The 21,810-nt window shown below is 38.1% G+C and overlaps 1 protein-coding gene and 1 pseudogene across 2 annotated transcripts; one reads left to right on the top strand and one right to left on the bottom strand.

Annotated features, from left to right (window-relative positions):
• Positions 1-448: 448 nt before the first annotated feature.
• On the bottom strand, positions 449-2,081 carry LOC143533291 (15.4 kDa class V heat shock protein-like). Its single transcript, XM_077028121.1, has 2 exons — positions 1,904-2,081; positions 449-723 (listed from the first exon to the last, which is right to left on the bottom strand). The coding sequence occupies exons 1-2, from the start codon at positions 2,040-2,042 to the stop codon at positions 449-451; spliced, it is 414 nt and encodes a 137-aa protein (XP_076884236.1). The 5' UTR covers positions 2,043-2,081.
• A 15,799-nt stretch (positions 2,082-17,880) lies between these two features.
• LOC143533290 (coniferyl alcohol acyltransferase pseudogene) lies at positions 17,881-21,325 on the top strand (annotated as a pseudogene). The gene is made up of 3 exons (XR_013135325.1): positions 17,881-18,297; positions 20,231-20,786; positions 20,918-21,325. The product of XR_013135325.1 is annotated as a coniferyl alcohol acyltransferase pseudogene (transcript).
• The last annotated feature ends 485 nt before the right edge of the window (positions 21,326-21,810 follow it).

The following is a 21,810-nucleotide window of genomic DNA, read 5'->3' as shown; positions in this document are numbered from 1 at the left end:
CAAAACTTTTGCCGACGCACTGACGAAAAAAATATGTCAATTCAAACAAAATTTCATGTGACCCTTTCATGTTGTGTCCCAACTAGAACCTCGTCAATAAGGTTCGGATTGCTAGCTCTTGTGTGTATTTTTTGCTATAGATGATATAATAGAAATAAGCAATCAAATTAATTTGAAGCTTTAGGGTCTTATTTATTTTGAAGATGAAAAAAATAATAGTTAGAATATATATCATATATGTATATCAAGTATCAACATTCTGATGGTTTTTTAATGCACATTATTCATTACATAAGATGAACGATTTTAGTACCAAGGCCACTACACGTCTAAATGAATAATATTTGTACACCAACAATATTTCCCCAAAGCAATGCCTATAATTTATGAATCCGGGTGACCTTAAAATATCAAATTTATACATAAGATATCCTAAACTCTTAAGGATTCAAGCAGCCCTCGCAAGAACTTCTGATTGTTGTGGCAGATCAGCCGGTTCGATATAAAACCCTCTTCTAACAAAAGATCTTGGTACAGTAACCGTCAACACCCCATTCTCATAGCAAGCAGAAATCCCATTTACATCAATAGTATCTGGCAGCCTAAACTTTTTCATAAAGGTCCGACCACCAGGCATTGTCACCGTAACATCAGCTGATTCAGTACGAATTATAAGATACCTCGAATCCTCCACTTCCACACAGATCTCCTCTTTCCTAACACCTGCATTCAAAAAGATAAATTTTCTATCAAGGGTATCTTAGAAATAACTTCGCATTTCCATTCAAACCGGTTAATTCAAGATTTGGTTCAAAAAGCAATAACGCACAAGAAATCATTCTTGAGAAAAAAAAGCACATAAATCTTGGTATTGTATTAAAGGAAATATTTCTAGTAGTGGTGTCTTAAAACAATTCTGAAAACCGAACCGATCATCGAAAAGGCCACCAATTAAGAAAAGAATCAAGAAATCTTAATGTTATACAAAATAAGGGCGTCTCGAAATGAATTCTTGTGTGCAATTGAAGTATTTAACCAACTTATTTAGGATTTAATCATAGAAAGCAGGCATGCCATTAGCCAATTAGCCAAGTTAATATCAAGAATCCACCCTAGATATAAATCAAGAAATCTTCATATTATACAAACAGAACTTTATAACAAGGATGTCATGGGAACCAATTCATGTGTGCAATTAAAGCATTTAATTCAAGCTTTGGTCCTGGAAAGCATACATTTTTAGCAAATTAACATAGTTAATATCAAGAAACCCCCCTACAGAGTAGAGATCGAAAAAATCAAGAAACCTTGATAATATACAACACAACTTTCTAAAAAGGGTATCATGGAAACCAATTCATGTTTGCAATTAAACCATTTAATTCAAGATTTGGAACTTAAAACTAACATTTTTAGCCAATCAACCAAGTTAATCTCAAGAACCCACAATCTAGATCGAAAATCTCAAGAAATCTTGATATTGTACAAACAGAACTTTCTAACGAGGGTGTCATGGGAACCAATTCATGTGTGCAATTAAACCATTTAACTCAAGATTTGGTCCAAACTCACATTATTAGCCAATTATTAACCAAGTAAGCATCACGAAACCACCCTAATTAAGATCGGTCAAAAGAATCAAGAAATCCTGATCTCATACAAAAAGGTGTTAATTTCTGGTTTCCAGCAAGGGTATTATGGAAACGAATTAATTCTTGTGTGCAATTCAACCAAGGTTTGGTCCAAGAAATTAACCGGACATCGCTAGCCAATGAACCAAGTTAATATCAAGAAACACATAGGCCGGTAAATGCAAATGAAACCAGACAATTAAGTTAAATTAGCATTTGAAACAAAGATATGATAATATGCATGCATGCATGGGTTTGGGTAGGGAATGTACCGGGGATGTCGGCAGAATAAATGTGGGATTCGGGGGTTTCAGTCCAATGAACGTAGTTTTCGGGCACAAACGGGTAAGGAAAGAGGAGAGGGGAGGTGAAAAAGGAGTGCCAAGAAGGGTTGAATGTTGAGAACTCCATTTTAATTTCTTCCTTTTTTGCAGATAATATATATTCTTGGTTAAAACAACCACCAAGATATGATAATTCTAGCTGGGAGATTACAACCAGATTTAGAAAGGAAGAATGAAGAGGGAGGTAGTTGGTTTCATTATTATAGAGTAACCAATTGCCTGGTGGGTGGTGGGGATCATATAAATTAAATTAAATTAATTGTTGATTGGAGTCCTACAAGATAACCAAACACCCTATCCACTCAAAATTCATCAATCAGTTAGAATCATCATTTGGGGCGTTAATTTACCTACTAAAATATCACCTGTTTCGACCCAAGATCCCAGCATTACAATTCCATTTTTGTCTAAATTTCGGAGTAAATGGACTTCTAAATGCGGTATTTCATTAGTGACCCTTTCGGGGCCTTGGTTAATCTGAATTTCATATTTACGTATATGAAAAGAAGTATAAATATCTTCATATACTAAGAGCTCGCTAATGAGTACTACATCTTCAAAATTGTAACCTTTGGGATTTGTTTTTGTTTGTATATCGTTATTCTATATTCTATCAAATTCCCATTTTGTAGCTGCTGCGCAGCTCCTTATTTACGTAGGAGCCACTCCATGAATAGGATCAAACCTTATTCCATGGTATTTACATGAGGTTCTTCTTTCTTATTCTTAATAAAGTCCCCGAGAGGACTTAGTTGATTCATGATTTAGGTTTCATCTTTCGTTTCCTTTTCGTTTGTTTCGAGAAATATATCGATCAATTCCGATTCTTTCTTTTTCTCTTGAGAGGTTCTAATTCAGATATTTGTTACATTTAAATGACGGATTTACCCTCAGCCTTTTCCAAAATTATATGTTTAGAGTTTTAGTTTCGTCATTTGGGCTATAAGTTCGGTTGATATAAAAAGATTGGTCCAACATAATGAATTTAAATCTTTTTTGTTAATAGTTAATTGATTATTATGTATTTGGGGTAAAATATTTGGGTAATACTATTTTATTGATTTTTTTATAAATTATTTAAAATTCTAATGAAAATCTATAAGTCACAAATGGTTCGGCTCTTTCGGTTTTAATTACACGTAAGGCTGAAACCGACTCAAATTTTGTTTTTATGTAAACCTAAACCGAATAGTCGATTTTTATTTCTAACTTTTATTTTTCAGGTTTAGGCATACATTGACTGTGAGGTTTCAATTCAGATATTTTTATGGGAAGATGATGGGTATACCCTCAACATATTTCATAATTATATGTAGGCTTGTAGCCTTTATTTGTGATATTTAATACTTTTTAGGAGTCTTTGTCAATGGCTAACTGACAACCGAGCATCACATGTCTCATAATGTCCACTGGCATCCAATATAGTTGCTCTTTGGGCCCAACGTAGTGAAGAATAACTCATTTACCCATTGAGTATAATATTAGTGGAAATGACTATAGGATGTAATAAACGTACGGTTAACGGGTTACTGATCAACCCATTCCTCAAAGGATGAGCTGGAAGCTATACGAAAATATTTTGGTAGCCAGCAAACAAACTTTAAAACTACAATGCCAAATATTATGGAAAAGCTATCTAATAAATAACTTCAGGTGCTTTGACAGGAGGTTTTCTTTACTTTTTTATAATTATAATTGGCAACTTTATTCTAATTATGTTGGTTCTTTTTATTACGCTCTTATTTTGAGATTGGATATATGTTAGATTGCGATATATGATTATCTGCTCAATTTATCTTATTGCTTTTGTGTAGTTGAGATGTTGTATATTATTGAAATTTTGGTATTTCAAATAATGTGCTACTGAGTCGCATTTGCCTATAAAAATGTAGCATTTGTTATAACTAGCGGCGAAGCTTGGACGAGTTCGCGCGTAGGGGGGACTTAGGATTTAAGTCAAAAACAGGTAGATTTTACGCTATGTAGGGCTGTAACCGAACCGAACGAACACGAACAAAGCCTTGTTCATGTTCGTTTGTTAAGAAAATAATGTGTTCATGAACGGTTCACGACCACTTACCGAACATGATTTTATGTTCGTGTTCGTTTATTAAGGAAATTGATGTGTTCACGAACACAAATACAATTGGCAGAGCCTAGATATTGAGACCGATGTATTCATCAATGTGATTAATCAAAGCCTGTAAAAGAATCAAATGAACACGAACAATGGGCATGCTCGTTTTTGTTCATTTAGTTTTAAAAAAACACGAACTGTAACATTCATTACTTTTCAAACCCGAAAACCCGACCAATTTCGAATTTTCATTTTTGATTATATATATATATATAATATTCTCAAGTTTCGTTTCATTTAATATTCGTTAATGTTTATTAGAATTTGTATTTACGGCCGAAAGATCCGGCGACCGGAAACGGTTTCCAGCGAGCCCGTAAGTCCATAAAACCCAATTAAGACTGGTAATAACCTATAGACCGTAACAGAAATCTTAATCTACAATATTAACACGTTACAACGACTAAAACACGTCTAATTAGGCTGTAACCGCCGGGTACATATTCAAACGCAAAATCAAACAATAATCGTCAAAACGTTCCAATTGGACTTATAAATAGGACCCCCAGTATTTGTCTAAACTCGTCCCAAACCTCAATTTAATCTACCAAACTCTCAGAAACCCTTAATCAATTATCCAAGGTCCGTTTTTTGGCCATCCATCGTTCGCCATCTTCCTGAAACATTAACAAGTAAGTAATATATGTTTTATGATCGTTTTAAGCCGCATAACAAAACCCCTAATCTAATTTAAACAAACAATGGATTATCGGATTTCAAGCTTAGGGTTTTGAGGTTGAAGATAATGAACATGATGTTTGATATAAATATTATTCATTTTCATTCCTAATATAAAATAACAACTGGTTCAGATGGTTAGTGTGTGAGCATGTAGGCATCTTCGGGTTTGAACCCGGATCAGCCCGTTTTGGTCTTTATTTTTGTTAAATCATTTTTTCTCTATTAATATAAATCAAATTAAATTATTAAAAATTATTTTAAATTAAATAAAATTAATTATAAATCATATTTCATCTTTTCACCTAAAAACAAAGTTTTCAAATTCGTCAACCCGATAATATTATTTCCATTTCGTTCACTTTATAATTCCATTTCGGTAATATGTATAATACGCTAGCATAATCCTATTCAAGAATAAAGTTATATTTTAAAACCAGTGCTTCGTAAAGAATAAAATTCTCATTTTAGTGATAAATCTATTAACCAAATAATATTAAAATAGTAATTTAAAACGTTAAAATCCATTAAACTTAAAAATAATACTATAATGTTAAATACTTTAAAATAGTAAAATACATTAAAATAATGCATAATCCTAAAATTTAATTAATTTAACTTTTATAAGTCCCATTAGTTAGATTTTGTTTTTGTTTTAATTATAGTTCATGAAGTTCAATCGTTTCGGGTTCTTTAATGCACCTTTGGTTTTGTTTCTCGTTTATCTTTAATTTCAATGTGAATTTCCCACACCCTTTTTTTTAAACTTTTTACATTTTGGGGGTAGCATGTGTATCATATTCAAATATTTACTTAGTTATTCTTTATTCAAACTACAATTCGTATTATGGACTTGTGTGTTTACTTGCTTACTTGCGTTAATTCAATTTCAAGTGGTGACTTCAATAAGTATGATCTTACGCCTCCTTGCATTCAGGACCGTCGTGTTATGAGTGGAAAAGGGACCCTCGATTCGAGTCCGTTGGTTGTTACCAGGTGGAAAGGACCCCTGCGTGCGTTTATCCTAGTACGTTGGCTGTTACCAACCGGAAAGGACCTTAATTGCGTTTTACACCTGTTCATAGAATTTTTTAATTTCTTTACGTATGTATCAAACTTGTCTGATTCTCAACAAGTAGTAGTTGACTTTATTTTATATAGGTATATTGGTTTTTAATGGTCCAAACTATTGCCTTTTGGTCACTGATGGTCTCAACTAATGAATTGGCTACTGATGGTCCCAACTTTTAAAGTATTTGTTGATAATGGTCCGCAACTAACAGAATCCTAACGCCGTTAGTTCAGGTCATTGGGAAAACGTTTTTTGCCGGAAAATTCAAATTTGTTGCTGGAAAACACCACCTGAACACCGTAACCACCACCAATTGACTCACCGCTAACCAACTACCACCACTTGAGCACCATCAACCGATTCCAACGATGGTTCTAAGGTTTCTGGCGACCTCAATAATTGGGGCTTTTACTAGAAAAAGGTTCCTAAAGGTCCGATACGAAGTTACCAAGATGTTTGGGATGAAAATGTTGAGTTTTCGGGAAAAAAAATTGAGTTTCCCTGCCAAAACCGTTTTTCCGGCGACCTGAAACTAACAACGTTAGGATTCTGTTAGCCGCGAACCGTTAGAAACAAATACTTTAAAAGTTGGGACCATTAGTAGCCAATTCATTAGTTGGACCAGTAGTGAACAAAAAACAATAATTGGGATCATTGAAAACCAATATACCTTTTATATACATGTTACATGTACGATTATTAGAGGTTGAAGCTTGATGAAGACATTAGACTTAGGTTATCAAAATAAATTGGAGAAGTTGTTGAACTTTTTCTTTATTAAATGTTACTTTCTTGTTTTGAACTTGTGTACTTGAAGTTTGAATAAATTAATGATATTATTGTCACTGAATAGTGTCACATGTGTTTTGAGCAATCTGTACGTCACACTCGGGTGTTTCCGCTTAAGCCGGGGTGTGACACGAACATTTAATCGAATAAATATTTATGTTCATGTTCGTTTATTTAAAAATGGACATTTGTGTTCGTTTATGTTCGTCTGTTTAGAATCTAAACGAACATAACTGAACAAAGTTAAACGAACATATATGAATAAATGTAAATGAACACAAAAGGTCCTTTTTTTTTATCGGTGGTTGCTCGAGTAGACCAAAAGGTCTTTGATGTTCGGCTTTAACTTTTGAGCAAGTAAGACATTTAGATATAAATAACGCTACGTCCTTTTTCATACCCGGCCACCAAAAGGTAGCACGAAGATCGAAATACATCTTATCCGCACCGGGATGAACGGAATACCGAGAATTGTGAGCTTCGTCGAGTATACAAGTATGAAGGTCATCGCGATTTGGAACCCACAAACGATTGAGAAAGTATAAAAGACCATCGGGTTTGGTTTCGAGTTGAAGTTCGGCTCCACATGACATTTCGTCATACATGTTACCTTCTTCAACGGAGGTACGTTGAGCTTGGAAGATTCGAATTTGAAGATCGGTTTGAATGACAACGCTTAGAAGCAGAACGGATTTAACATTAACCTTTCGACTTAGGGCGTCGGCGACAACATTCGCTTTACCGGGATGGTAACGAATTTCGCAATCGTAATCACTAAGTAATTCGGCCCATCATCGTTGTCTCATATTGAGATCTTTTTGGTCAAAAATGTGTTGAAGGCTTTTATGATCGGTAAAAACCACACATTTCGTACCATAAAGGTAATGTCTCCAGATTTTGAGATCGAAAAAAACAACGGCACCAAGTTCGAGATCATGAGTCGTGTAGTTCTTCTCATTGACCTTAAGTTGCCTTGATGCGTAAGCGATGACTTGACCTCGTTGCATGAGGACACAACCAAGACCTTGATGAGAGGCATCGCAAAATATCACGAAATCGTCGTCCCCTCGGGAAGGGTTAAAATGGGAGCATTGCAAAGCATGTCCTTGAGAGTACAAAAGGCTTTTTCTTGCTTCGAACCCCAATCAAATTGTTTTCCTTTATGAGTGAGGGAGGTAAGAGGCAAAGAGATCTTGGAAAAGTTTCGAATGAAACGTCGATAATATCCGGCTAAACCGAGGAAGGATCGAATTTACGTGGGAGTCGTTGGAGTTTTCCAATCCTTAACGGCCTCAATTTTAGCAGGATCAACATGAATACCTTTGTTGTTTACGATATGTCCCAAAAATTGAACTTGCTCCAGCCAAAATTCGCATTTGGAGAACTTGGCATAAAGTCGTTCGTTTCTAAGAAGTTCGAGAATGGAACGCAAATGATGCTCATGTTCGGCTTTGGATTTGGAAAAGATGAGAATGTCATCAATAAAGACAATAACGAATTTATCGAGGAATGGTTTGCAAACGCGGTTCATGAGGTCCATAAACACCGCAGGTGCATTTGTTTACCCGAAGGGCATAACCAAAAATTCGAAATGTCTATATCGAGTACGGAAAGCGGTTTTTGGAATGTCTTCTTCGCGAACACGCAATTGATGATAACCTGATCGAAGATCGATTTTGGAGAAGCAAGTTGCGCCTTGAAGTTGGTCGAATAGGTCGTCGATTCGTGGCAAGGGATAACGATTTTTAATGGTGAGTTTGTTAAGTTCCCTATAATCGATACACATACGAAACGAACCATCCTTCTTTTTCACGAAGAGAACAGGAGCGCCCCAAGGAGAAGAGCTAGGACGAATGAAACCTTTATTGGAAAGTTCTTCGAGTTGGTTCGATAATTCTTGCATTTCTGATGGGGCTAGAAGGTAAGGAGCCTTGGCCACAGGCATCGCGCCGGGCACAAGATCGATTCGAAATTCAATCGGACGAACGGGTGGAAGACCAGTGACATCGTCGGGAAAGACATCGAGGAAATCACGAACAATAGAAATATCTTGGATTTTCCTTTCCTTTTTGTCTTTTGTCGCCAAGAGAGCCAGGAGCGGAGCATACTTTTGGCGTAAGTATTTTTGCGATTGAGAGCACGACATGAGATTAAGCCTTCTCGAAGTAGCTTTTCCGAAGACCTTAAGGATTTTACCGTTAACAAGCGGAATGCGAATGAATTTATAGAAGCAAACAACTTCGGCACGGTGCAAAGATAACCAATCCATGCCTACTATGACATCGAAACTTCCCATTTGCATCGGGATGAGATCGATGGAGAATTTATGGTTAGCAAGAACGGGAGTACAATCGCAGACGACGGAATTTATGGTGATGGAGTTCCCATTGGCGACTTCAACAGAAAACGACCGGGAAAGCTTGGTTCGAGACACGGCAATTTTTGACTCAAATTTCAAAGAAATGAAACTTCTATCGGCACCCGTATCAAATAAAATGGAAGCCAAATGTTGGTTCACTAAAAACATACCATTCACAACATCGTTTGCCGCTTAAGCTTGATTAACATTCATCATGAAAACTCGTCCTTGATTGCCTTGGTTGACTTGAGGTGCTTGCGGTGGTGGAGGAGGTGGTGCTTGTATGGCTTGGATGGGTTGGATGAGTGGTGCATTATGTTGGGAAAATTGAGGTTGGTAGGTTTGAACTTGGTAAGCTTGAGTTTGGTAGTAAGGTGCGGTCATGGTTTGGTTAGTAAGGATGAGGCGAGGACAATTGTTGCGGAAATGGTTAGGGTCACCGCAATTGTAGCAAGCTCGGGGTTGTTGAGGTTGGTTTGGTGGGTAAGGTGCATATCGGTGTTGAGTATTTTGGGGAAAAGTTCTTGGTTGGTTTGGTTGGTTAGGTTGGGTTCGTTGTGCGGATCGGCATGTGGTGTTGAGATGACCAAGTCGGTTAAAATGGTACAATGGTGACAAGGCATGTTTGGTGGGTGATGGAGTTGGCAAATGTTGCATAGTGGGGCGGTACCGGTATAGGGTTTTCGGGTTCGGGGTGGAATTTGGGTTTGTTGTTGAGGTTGGGGTTGGGTAACGGCATAGTTTCGGTAGTTGGTTTTGGGTTTCTTCTTGTTGTTGTTATTGTTGTGACGGGAAGAGTTGGAGTAGTTAATGGCTTGTGGTGCGGGTTCAACCTTGGCTTGTGGTGCGGGCTCGGGTTTGGCTTTTTCGTTTGGTTACTTGAGGGTTAGGGTACCCGCTTTCACATGATTCTCCGATAGCGCACCGGCTAGAGTAATGGCATCCTCAAGATTCACGGGTTTGCTACTCATGACTGAGTCCCGGATTTGCATAGGTAAACCCCCAATGTATTTGTCAAGCTCACGCTCAGCCGGGGTAACCAAATGAGGGACGAGAATGCTCAACTCGTGGAAACGGAGTGAGTAAGCGGCGTTATCACCACTATCTTGCTTGAGGTTCCAAAATTCCTCCTCAAGCTTTTGAAGTTCGTGTTTGGGACAAAACTTCTTCATCATGAGTGCCTTGAGGTCGGACCATGGAAGAGCCATAGCCGTTTCCGACCCTTGGAGATGCATGACACTACCCCACTATGGGAAGACAAGGGTTTTGGTGTGTTTGTGTGTGGTAAGAAGAAGAAAATCGACTTGTTGCGGGTTTAAATTCCATTGTCGTTAGCCGAATGTGCAAACCCTGTTCGGTTTACATTGGAGGTGATACCGCAGGTGTTTCCGGCGGTGTCTATGACGGATTTGAGCTGGGCGTGTGTTTTGGTGATGGATGACGGCTGCCGGAATGTCTTTCCGGCGAAAGCAGCTCCAGTAATGTTGATCGGCGGCTGGATAGGGATGATGCAAGGGTTTGTCATGCAATAGGTTATTTTAATTAAATGTTGGGCTTGTTTAAAAAAAATGGCTAGTTACTTGGGCTCTGGAGTATGGGCCTGCATATGAGGTTATTAAGTCCACATGATCTATCTACTATGTATAAGCCTTCATCTAATCACGTGGAGTCGGTTCATGCCGTGTAAGTCATTTATTTTTCGAGTTGACTAAACTGAAGAAAGTCAAATTTGTTCGGGTTTCGTCTTGTTTAACCGTGTTCAAAGCTTGTTATTTCTAAGGCGTTCGAGAAGTTGGATCCGAAAGGATCTCAAGACTTGTAGGTCCTCTAAATGGATCTCAAGACTTGACTCGGATCAATCCGTGTTGTTGGTTAGCGGAAATCACCAACGACACTCGGATCTCGTATCTTAGTTTGTTTGGTTTATTTGCTTGAAAGAAAGAAGAAGAAGATAGAGAGAGAGAGAGAAATTCTTTTTGTTTCTAAGAGTTGTGAAAGAGTTGGTTGTGGAGAAATGGGTAGGTAACCTTTTATAGGGTCCCCATTTCTCCAAAACTTACAAAATAAACGTACAAACTAAACGTACCGAGTACGTATTACACCGACTAAAAGCAAACTAAAACGACATATACAATCCTAAAAACAATACAGAATATTGACCCTACAATCTCCCTCTAGGATTGAGTATGTCGAGGAACCTTCGTCAAGTTCTTTGCTTCGTCTTTATTTCTTGAAACTTAGTACTTGTCTTGATCCAGGATCTTGAACCAGATTGGATCTTGAACAGTTCTTTATTTTCCAGTCTTATAGACTTGAACTTCAATCTTATTTTCTGGGAAGGACCAACAAAAGAAAATATTATAAACAATCGAGTGTCTGGATTCGGTGGGTAAATGTTTTTCGGGTTTGAAAATGCAAATTGTTTTAAAGACCGAGGACTGAGAGTGTATTTTCTGTGAATACTCACGATGTTTTGACCTTATCGCGAGATAAGCTGACCCTATATATAAGGGAAACCTAAAATATCTTTCACTATTCACCAAACATTTTTTACTTTTACTCTCTTCTCTCTCACATCTTCAAACTCTCAAACCCTAATCTTCATCTACTTTTCAAAGAATCCGGCCCTCATAATCACAAACATGCCATTGAATCCTGAGTATCCACCCTTGGTATGACATCAGAATACCATAAATCATTTCATCTTCATGTTTCTGGGTTCTCATGGATCGAGACGACGGTTCATATGAACCGACGGATTGATCCATGATTGATCTTCGTATGAGATTCATTCATATGTTGTGAATAATCTGTTGTTGGACTTATTGATCTTGATTATCATCATTATTTATTAGAATTAGGGTTGTTGTATAAAGTTTGTAGATTTAGGTTTTTGTTCAAATGATCTAAGGACAAATTGACCAAGTAAACAAAAGAGATTCAAGTTCAAACTTTCCAGGAACCTGATTCGCATCTAGGCGACCCTGAGTAAAGAAATGGGAGGATCAAAAGGGGCTAAGTACAGGTTTTCGCATGAAAGGGTCTTTCGCTTCCCTTGACCCATGCAAAGCGAAACACCTTTTTGTTTCGCTTCGCTTGACCCCATGCGAAGCGAAACACCTTTCTGTTTCGCTTCGCTTGGCCCCATGCGAAGCGAAACATCACTTGACCTCATGCGAAGCGAAACAAGGTCTCATGCGAAAAACCCACACTTAGCAAAATTTTCAGAGTCTCAAACTAACTGCCAATGAACTGTTTTTGAACTAATAAACTGTTTGGTCTAGTGGACTATTTTAAACTTGATCTTTGTACATTATGAACTAATTAACTTATAGATTGACTAAAATTAACTTATTAACTTATTAAATCTAAAATGTACATAATGATAGTATTGAATCTAATTTATCTAATATGTAAATACTTAATGCCTGTGTACATATCTTGTTTGTTTTGTTTTGTTTTGTCTTAATGATGATTCTCATGATCTCTTGACTCTTAATTTCAGGGTCATAACAACTTCTGTGCGCTCGAGTTGCCTAAGACAAAGGCTGATAAGGTGTTCACTCTTATGGTCAAGGGGCTCAGACAATCACCCCTTGACTATGCTACCACTGCAAATCCAGCCATTTACTACAAGTGGGTTTTAGACTTCTGGGCGTTCGCCAGGATTGCAGACGATTCTCTGTCATTCACAACAACGGTTGCAAGAAAGGAATTAACCATCACAGAAGCAGATATACGAAGAGTATTAAAGATTGCTGACCAACCAAATTACAAGTATGAGAGAGGAAACAAAAAGAAGCTGGAAGGTTACATTGCTCAGATGGGGTACGACATAGAATGGAGGAGTTTAGAGAAGACTCATCTGTCACCATGTTGGAGATTTCTCTTCCATATTGTCACTCATTGTTTCACAGACATTCGAGGTGGATTTGATAGCATGAGTACGGACTGGGTTCGTATTATGTCCGCATTGACCAACAAGGAGAAGTTCAACTACTCAAGACGGATATTTTTGTGCATGCTTGCGAACATCAAGAGCGAAGCTACATGGTTGATGTACCCGAGATTCGTGCAGCTGTTATTAGATGATATGATTCCAGATGTTCAAAAGCCGGGATTCAAGAAGGCAAAGGACAAGAAGTTACACCCCGAGCCATTACATGTACACGAGATCAAGGTGTCAGTTTTTGGTGTGTTGTTGAGCACCAAGGGCAGAGGTCATCAATATACGGGACCACGACCTGGGCCTAAATTTGGTTTATTTGAAGAGACAGAGCCTGCTGGGAAAGAGGCGTCTGGTGAAGGTGAAGGTGATGAAGAACATGAAATTGAAGGTGAACAAGATTCATCAGATGAGCTGGCCGAGGATCGAACAAAGGCCAAGCATGATCTAAAGAGGAAAGTGGTTGAAAAGGGCAAATTGATAGAACTTGAAGAGGAGGAAGAAGACCTGCCGCCCCTGAAGCGCTTGAGGAGACTTGGAGATTCCCAGATGTCAACCAAGTCTCATGTCAAGTCTCCCTCACAAGACAAGCCCTACGACCAACCAAAAATAACCAAAGAAGCCCTGGCCCAAGCCCTCAAAACACAAGATGTAACCAAAATACAAATCCCTGCCTTCAAGCCACCAAAATCCAGAAAGAAAACCAAAGCCAAGAAAACTAAGACCCTACTTTATGACTCACCAGAATCCTCACCCGAACCCTCACCAACAGACCAACCAATTTCAACATTTCTACCCCAAATACCTTCCTTAGCACACTCACCACCACAACAAACCCAACCTAAGCCAACTCAAGCCTCAACACCACATACCCAACCAACCTCATCCATATTCACTTCATCAGTTTTTAGCTCCCCAATACAAACAACAAGCTTATGGAGCAAAACCATCCTTACTTCCCCAACTCAAACCGTCACACCATCTACAATAAAACTAACTCCACCCACCACTATAACTCCACCAATCCTTACTCAAGCCATCACCTTAACTTTGCCAACAACCTCACCACACATAACAACCACCACCCCACCATCCACCATTATCTCACCCAAACCCATCTCCCGAGGGATGCCTTCGACACCTCCAGTGTACGTTGATCCTATCCTCGATAGGATCGTCGCACTGGAGGAATCAAACGCAAAAGGGGCAGAAAGAGAAATGGTGCTCCTCAAGTTCATCAAGGATATGAAGCAGAAAGCGTTGGAGGATGAGGCAGAAAAGGCGGCCCTGAGAGATAGGATAAGGGTGTTGGAAGAGCAGAAGGAGGTAAGTGACGCTCTTGCCGAAAACCAAAGATTGTTGACAAACACCTTCCACACCCGAATCCAGAATCTACAAGCGTTGATGAATCATGAGGCCTCTGAGAACGCTAATCTGAGAGCAGATCACACTAGACTTGGAGATAGACTAGCTACACTTGAAAGAGACTTACCAAGTGCTAGCGCTCTCAGATCAAGCGTAAACAAGAAGATTGGAGATGCTACGAGAAGGTGGGATGTTGAAAAGGAGGCTACAAACTCAAGAGTTGCTAATTTGGAAAATCTACTTGCTTCCTCCACCTCTCTCGATACGCTCAGAGCAGAAATGGAGGCCATAAAAGAAAGGATCAAGGAACAAGACCGTCTGAATGAGCTACAGCTCAAGACTAACGAAGATATGGTGAGCAAGTACCAGGCGGCCTCAGACCTCATTGGCATTCAAGAAGACGAATTTCATGGTCTGGAGGATAGGCTTGACGCTGTTTTTGGAACTTGGAGAAGGTCTGGTGAGACTTCTCAAGTTGGTGGTTCACAACCTGCAGCGGGTCCTTCTGTGACCGTGCGGGGCGTACATGCTGTTGTGTCTGAAGGAGAGACGACTGTTGGTAGGTTAGTACAACAGGGCGGGCAATCTAGCGGTTTTGGTGGTGGTTATGATGGTGATGAAGAAGATGATGTTGATGATGAAGAAGATGACGGAGATGATGATGTACACGACAGCTTTGATGACGATAATAGTGATGGTGGCAACGGTGGTGGTGGTGATGGAGGGGCCGGGGCGGCAGGAGTTGGAGGTGGAGATAACACTCAATCACCTCCACACTCTCAACACGATGCTCAAGACCCTGCTAACCCCGGTTCAGCCAGCAAAGTCAGAGAGGATGACTCGCTACTTGAGAGCTTGTATAAAGATATCATCTCTCCGACTGACAATACAGGTGTGATCGATGATTTTATTAATGCAGGTATGAGCTTTGAGGAATTCATCGAGAGAACGGGAACGGAGGAGGCAGTAAATGAACAAGACGATGACATTAACTACTCGCCAAATCCGGATACTCCTCCCGCTCAAGCTTCAGAGGCTCCTGCAACCGATCCTGTCATTGACCATCCGCCAAAGAAGAAACGAAAGACGCACATTGTCTCAAGCTGTGCGTCTGCCCGCGTGCTCAACTATCCGTATCATGACGACTCACTGATCGTATCCGCAAGGTACGATCAGCGGAATAGCGTTTGGGCCATCAGACGTTACAGCGGGGACCTCATCTATCTCAGTCATTACGAGATGAAGACTTTACCTGAGCTTGATCTGAACTATCTAAAGAAAGCTCTAGGTTATGGTGCTGTTGGAAGTACGCTGGAAAGTTGGGTCCCGACTTATCTACAGCATCAAAAATTGAGAGTCAACTACAAGGACTTCGAGCCGAATAAGGGTCGCAAGTACAAGAACCCAAAAGAAATAAACCCGGCTACCGGAGAGCCTCGCACGATGTGGAGATACAAGGCGCCGAAAGATTGTCACGAGATTTATCATGGCGAGCCTTATCTTCCCAACACTCTCCGAGATTTCATCGATTGGGAGTTCAACAACACAACCGGGGAGGCCGTCATTCACTGTCGTGATATGCACGAGATCAGAATGTTTGACGAGCATGAGCTTATGGGATTACACATTGAAGATGTGAAGAAGCTCTACAACAAGTCGCTGGGAACCGTCGAGGATTTGGGACGTCAAAATACCGACCGGATAGTGGAAGCCTTCAACAAGTTCGTGCGTAGACTTGTTGAACTTCCACTAACCGAGGACGAATGCTTGGTATATGACACCGACGGGTTCCAATACTAAAGACTAGAGGGAGATTGTTAGGCCCCGTTTTGTATATTTAGTCTTTTGTATTGATTCGGTTGTGTATTTGGGCCGATAGGTCATTTTGTACGTAGTTGGGCCACGGTCCATTGTAAAGAAGCCCATTGGGCCTTAGTGTATATGAAATATGCTTCTCATGCATGCCTCCCTATAAATAGGGTGCATGCCATGAGAAACTAAGATTTTTGGCAATTTTATCTCTTTCTCTCTACTTATCTCTCGGCTCTCTCTCTCTCACTCTATCACTCACCTTTCTATAACCGAAAATAAATTCAACATCCGAGACCTCTTGGTTGCTTAGTGTGATTTCCGCTAGCACTAAGTTAGGTTGATCCAAAAAAGTTGTTAGATCCATCCGAATTGGGACCTACACGTTGGTAATCCAAAAATATATATGGTGTTAGTCATGTCGTTATAGTACGATTAACTTGTTAAAGAATATTTTATACAGAAAGAAAAAGTAGTAATTTCTATAATGCAAGAAAATTCAAGACCTATCTGTAGGGATATGGTACTAAAACCCGGTTCTACGACCCTAAATCTATTATGTTTGGCCTATTTCATCGCATGGACTAATACAATGTTATTGGGCCGAGGGGTTTTGTGGAGGTAACCCTAACTGGGCTAGGCCCATTAGGGTACCATGATGGTGGCCATGAGACTCTATATAAGGAGGTCTCCACCTCCTTATCATGGGGTCATGCTCAATAAGAGCCACCACCGCTTTTTGTGTCTGTGAACAAGAAATCCTCAGGATATCTTAGCAGTCACCTCCACACCCCCAGAAAAGCCATCGCAGGTCTCACAGTTGCAGGTCACAGCCGCAACCTTGGAAAAGAAGATCAAGACGTGGTTCGTTCATCTCGAAAATCCATGGAAACATCGTCATGGATCAGGTTAGATTCGTTTCGTGTTTCGACACTATCTTTTTAGACCTCTCAACCACTCAAACGGACACCCAACATCGCCCCTGCAACTATCCTATAGTTTATCATGTAAAGCAGCACGATTTACAAAATGTCTAACGAAAGAAAATTATACTTGATACTAAAACTTGTTCAAAATAATATATATTAGTAGTTGATATATAATCGAACTAAAGGCGCATATTGGATCAATAATAAACAATTCGCAATTGAAATGGTCACCATATTCCTAAACATGAGACAACCAACATAAATTAACTAATTAATTACTATACATACAAACATATAGAAGTGATCACAATAGGTAAGACAAAGTGGATAAATCTAGGGAAATGCAGACTAAGTCATATAACATTTAAGTTTAAAGTTTAAAACTATTGGTTGGTGATAAAAGTTTCTCTATAAGCATGATTGTTAAAAACTATTTTGTTAAATGTTAATAGCAACAATGTGTGGATTTTTTTTTATTTCTTTTTTAAACCAGCAAAGAATTTAGTTGCGATGATGTAGTTTGTACAGAGGAAATTACCACATCAACTATCAAATGAATATTTAATATGTCACGCATAGAATTAGTCAACCTAAGGAAACGAATATTAATATGTCAAGTAGCTTTATATAATATGATTGCTTATAGTTTTTATAATTAATAATATAAGTTAAATTAATAATCACAAAGATTCGAAGCTATGAAGGGACCTTCCACACGGTAATGTGACTACTATATATACCTTCCATTTGCTAATACCAACCTGCATCCCTTTCTATATATTATAATCATCTCTCTTTCAATTAATTCTTATCTTCAAAACATGGGTAGTGATGGTAACTATTTCTTTGTGAAGGTGATTGACAAAGTAGTGGTGCATGCAGAAGAACCATGGACTGACCATTGGCTACCCTTTACAAACCTAGACTTGCTTGTGCCACCTTTTGATGTTGGTTCTTTCTTTTGCTACAAGAAACCCTCACATGAAAATTTCTCCGACATTCTGAAATCCCTAAAAGATTCGTTATCTCGAGCTCTTAAGTTATACTACCCACTTGCTGGCGAGATCCTGTGGAATGAAGCGGTTGGAGAGAATCAGTTTCGTTGCAATAACGGCGGTGTGGACTTCACTGAAGCCGTCGCGGACGTGGAGCTTAAGGAGCTCAATTTGCATAACCCTGATGAGAGCATTGAAGGTAAATTAGTACCCAAGAAGCTGCATGGGGTGCTAGCCATTCAGGTAATTTCTAATTATTACTAATTATGTTGCAATATATATATTCCCAAATTTCATTTAATTTTCGGGACTCAAAACCAAAGCTTTACGTGATTAAGGAACTTTGTCTCTTTCAATGGTCCAAGACATAAAACAGAATTTAATATTCATGTTAAAAATAATATATGACTAATCTTTTACAGTGATTACGTATGATCATAACAACAGCTATTTTGGTCTAACGACAAAAGTGTATATATTTATTCAAAAGGTTAAAAAAATTAGCCGTTTATAAAAGAAAACTAAACGTTAAAAAAGTTAACATCTATAATCATGCATCCAATGGTATTAAACTTACAAGATAAGTAACTTAACTATAGATTAAACCCGAAACTGAATAGCTAGTTTATATTATATTATGGTATTAAAGCAAATCATGGTTTTCACGTGATTTACAATAAAAAAAACAAAAATAAACTAAGATCCAAAGTTCATTAAATTTGGGTAAACTAATTTAAACCGTCGACAGAATGTGAGAATTTTGCGGGAATGGCTAGTCCAACCGCTATATACATGTGTTTCACTGCGAGCTATATACATGATTTCTTTTGTAACCGGTTGTCACTTGTTAATAAGACAAACACGTTTTTTTTTAATATGTAAAACTATAAAGTATGTCTTCAACCAGGTTGTAAGCACAACAAAGGCTCTGCATGTTAATATTATAATTTTTTTTTCATATGTATGTCCTTTTTAGTATTTCTAATAGGGCTGTAAACAAACCAAACGAACAAGAACAAGACCTTGTTCATGTTCGTTTGTTAATGAAATAATTTTTTCATAAACGGTTCACGAACACTTACCGAACGAGATTTTATGTTCGTGTTCGTTTATTAAGGAAATGAATGTGTTTACGAACGGTTCACGAACACAAACGAACACAAATAAAACCGGCAAAGTCTAGAAATTGAGACCGATATATTCATCAACGTGAATAATAAAAGCATGTAAAAAATTCGAACGAACATGAACAAGGGTATGTTAGTGTTCGTTCATTTAACTTTAAACAGAAACGAATGCTTAATCGAACGAATATTTAAGTTTTTGTTTGTTTATTTAAAATTGAACACTTGTGTTCGTTTAACATAATTCAACAAAGATAAATAAACATAAATGAACACAAACAAACATAAATGAACACAAATTAACAAATATAAAACTTTTTAAATAGATAACTATCCAAAAAAATATTTAATTATTTTCTATTAAAACATAAACGAACATAAATAAACAAACATAAACGAACGTTCATGAACATAAATTAACGAACGGAACATGTGCTCATGTTCGTTCGTTTAATTAAACGAACACAAATTTTTTGTTCGTGTTCGTTCGTTCGTTTATTAAATAAACGAACATAAATGAACTTCCCGCCAAACTGTTCATGAAAAGTTCACAAATGTTCGGTTTGTTTACAAGCATAATTTCTAATGTTTTTTATATAGTAAGCATTAATTATTAATCATATTTCTTTAATAAATGGTTTGTGTTGGAGTGAAAGTTGGATTGGGTTCGATTATTTAGATAGAAGAAAGAGAAATTACTTAGTGAATAGTCTAAGACACACCGTAACTACAAACGATATAACTCATGTATGTTTGTCATTCTCCCATTGCTTTGTAAAGAGATTGTTAGACCTATAATTATGTGTCAATCATGTTATGATTATTCAATATTATAAATCCAAAAGGCTGATGTACTAATAATCATGTAAGTTAAAATAATATAGCCAACAGTTTTATAGTAACAGCGTGAACCATATGATCATTTATCAAATATTCAAATGTTTTAATAGTCACGTTAATGCCATGTAATTTTATCTAGTTACTTTATATAAAGTATATGAATATAAATTGAATCAACTTATTATAATAGCATTGTCTACCATAAAATGCAGATTACCGAGTTAAAATGTGGAGGCATAGTGATAGGATGCATGTTTGATCACCGGGCAGCTGACGGATACTCAGCCAACATGTTTATTTCATCATGGGCGGACTTAGCTCGATCTGAAACCCCATCTATGATACCCTCTTTTAATAGGTCCATTCTCAATCCGAGGTGCCCAACCACTTATTCATCAATCAATGACGTGTTTGCTTTATTTGAACCACCAACAAAGCCAGACCTTGACGAAAACGATATAAATAGTGACCACGTACTCATTAACCGTGTATATTACATTGAGGGAGAGCAGCTTAACAAACTACAATTGTTGGCAAGTGAAAATGGCCGAAGGAGCTCAAAACTTAGAGGCATTCACCTCTTTCTTGTGGAAGATAATTGCACTGAGCATGGAAGAGTCGGGAAATCACAATAAAATGTGTAACGTGGCTCTTGCAGTAGATGGACGGAGTAGGTTGAGTGAGGGAGATGGAGAAGAGAAAGAAAAACTAATGATTTCTCACTTTGGTAATGTTTTATCGATGCCATCTGGATTGAAAAGAGCTCAGGTAATGAACTCATTTAAGAGTTAATTTGCTTGAAAAGTATTAGTTACATATATCATGTTCTCTTGACCACCTATATGATGGTATGCATTTTAATGATTAATAATCTAATTCACTCTGATTTGAAACATTAGGAGTTGAAGGAGATGTCATTAAGCAATATAGCTACGGATGTTCGTGAGTTCTTGCAAACAGCCATCACAAAAGATCATTTCTTGGATGTAATCGACTGGGTGGAAGAACGTCGCACACAACCACTAGTAGCAATTGCATTTGCCAGCAAAGAAATGTCAGTGATGGTGTCATCGGGAACACGGTTTCACATCATGGACAAGATGGATTTTGGGTGGGGCAAAGTGGTGTTTGGATCATGTCATGTCCCATATGGCAGGCAAGACTGCTACGTGATGACATTACCTAGTCCAACCAATCATAATGATTGGGTTGTCTACATGCATTTGCCAGTAAAACAAATGAACTACATCGAGTCCCATGCCGATCACATGTTTAAGCCCATAAATTCTGATTACCTTCAAATTTAATTTAATGTGTTGACATGTATAATTTTTATGTTGGTTTGATGTTCATTTTATTTTGGAACGAAATATTGTTTGTTGTTATGACAAAAAAAAATGTATACTGAACTTGATTGTTTTCTCTAATGTTGTAATGGATGTGTTAACAGAAGTTATTATGAATACGAAGTTTATAATAGATTTTCTGAACTAGTGTTTTAACCGGCGCGTTGCGTCAGACATGTTGGTAAAACTCAAGCATTGAAACGGTACGTCGATGTGAATTCTCTCAGTTTCAGTTACATGCTATATAAAACAAAAAAGTTACAAAAATGGAGATGGACCAATGGGGGTGGTGTCGGTCGGTAAAACTCAAGTGCTGGTAAAACCGACCACTGGTTTCTGGCGTTAAGGAGATGAGTCTATGCAAATTCAGTTGGCTTCCGCCACTTCGTTACGATACCATAACTAAAAAAGATCGGCATTCGGTCCGTTTTCGTTATGGTATTGGA

The sequence above is a fragment of the Bidens hawaiensis genome, unplaced genomic scaffold (assembly GCF_021521415.1).
Source record: "Bidens hawaiensis isolate Kalapana, Puna unplaced genomic scaffold, B.hawaiensis_p1.1 tig00009659_1, whole genome shotgun sequence".
Classification (NCBI taxonomy): domain Eukaryota; kingdom Viridiplantae; phylum Streptophyta; class Magnoliopsida; order Asterales; family Asteraceae; genus Bidens; species Bidens hawaiensis.
Note: the sequence above shows the minus strand (reverse complement) of the source record. Positions and strands in the feature narration are given on the sequence as shown.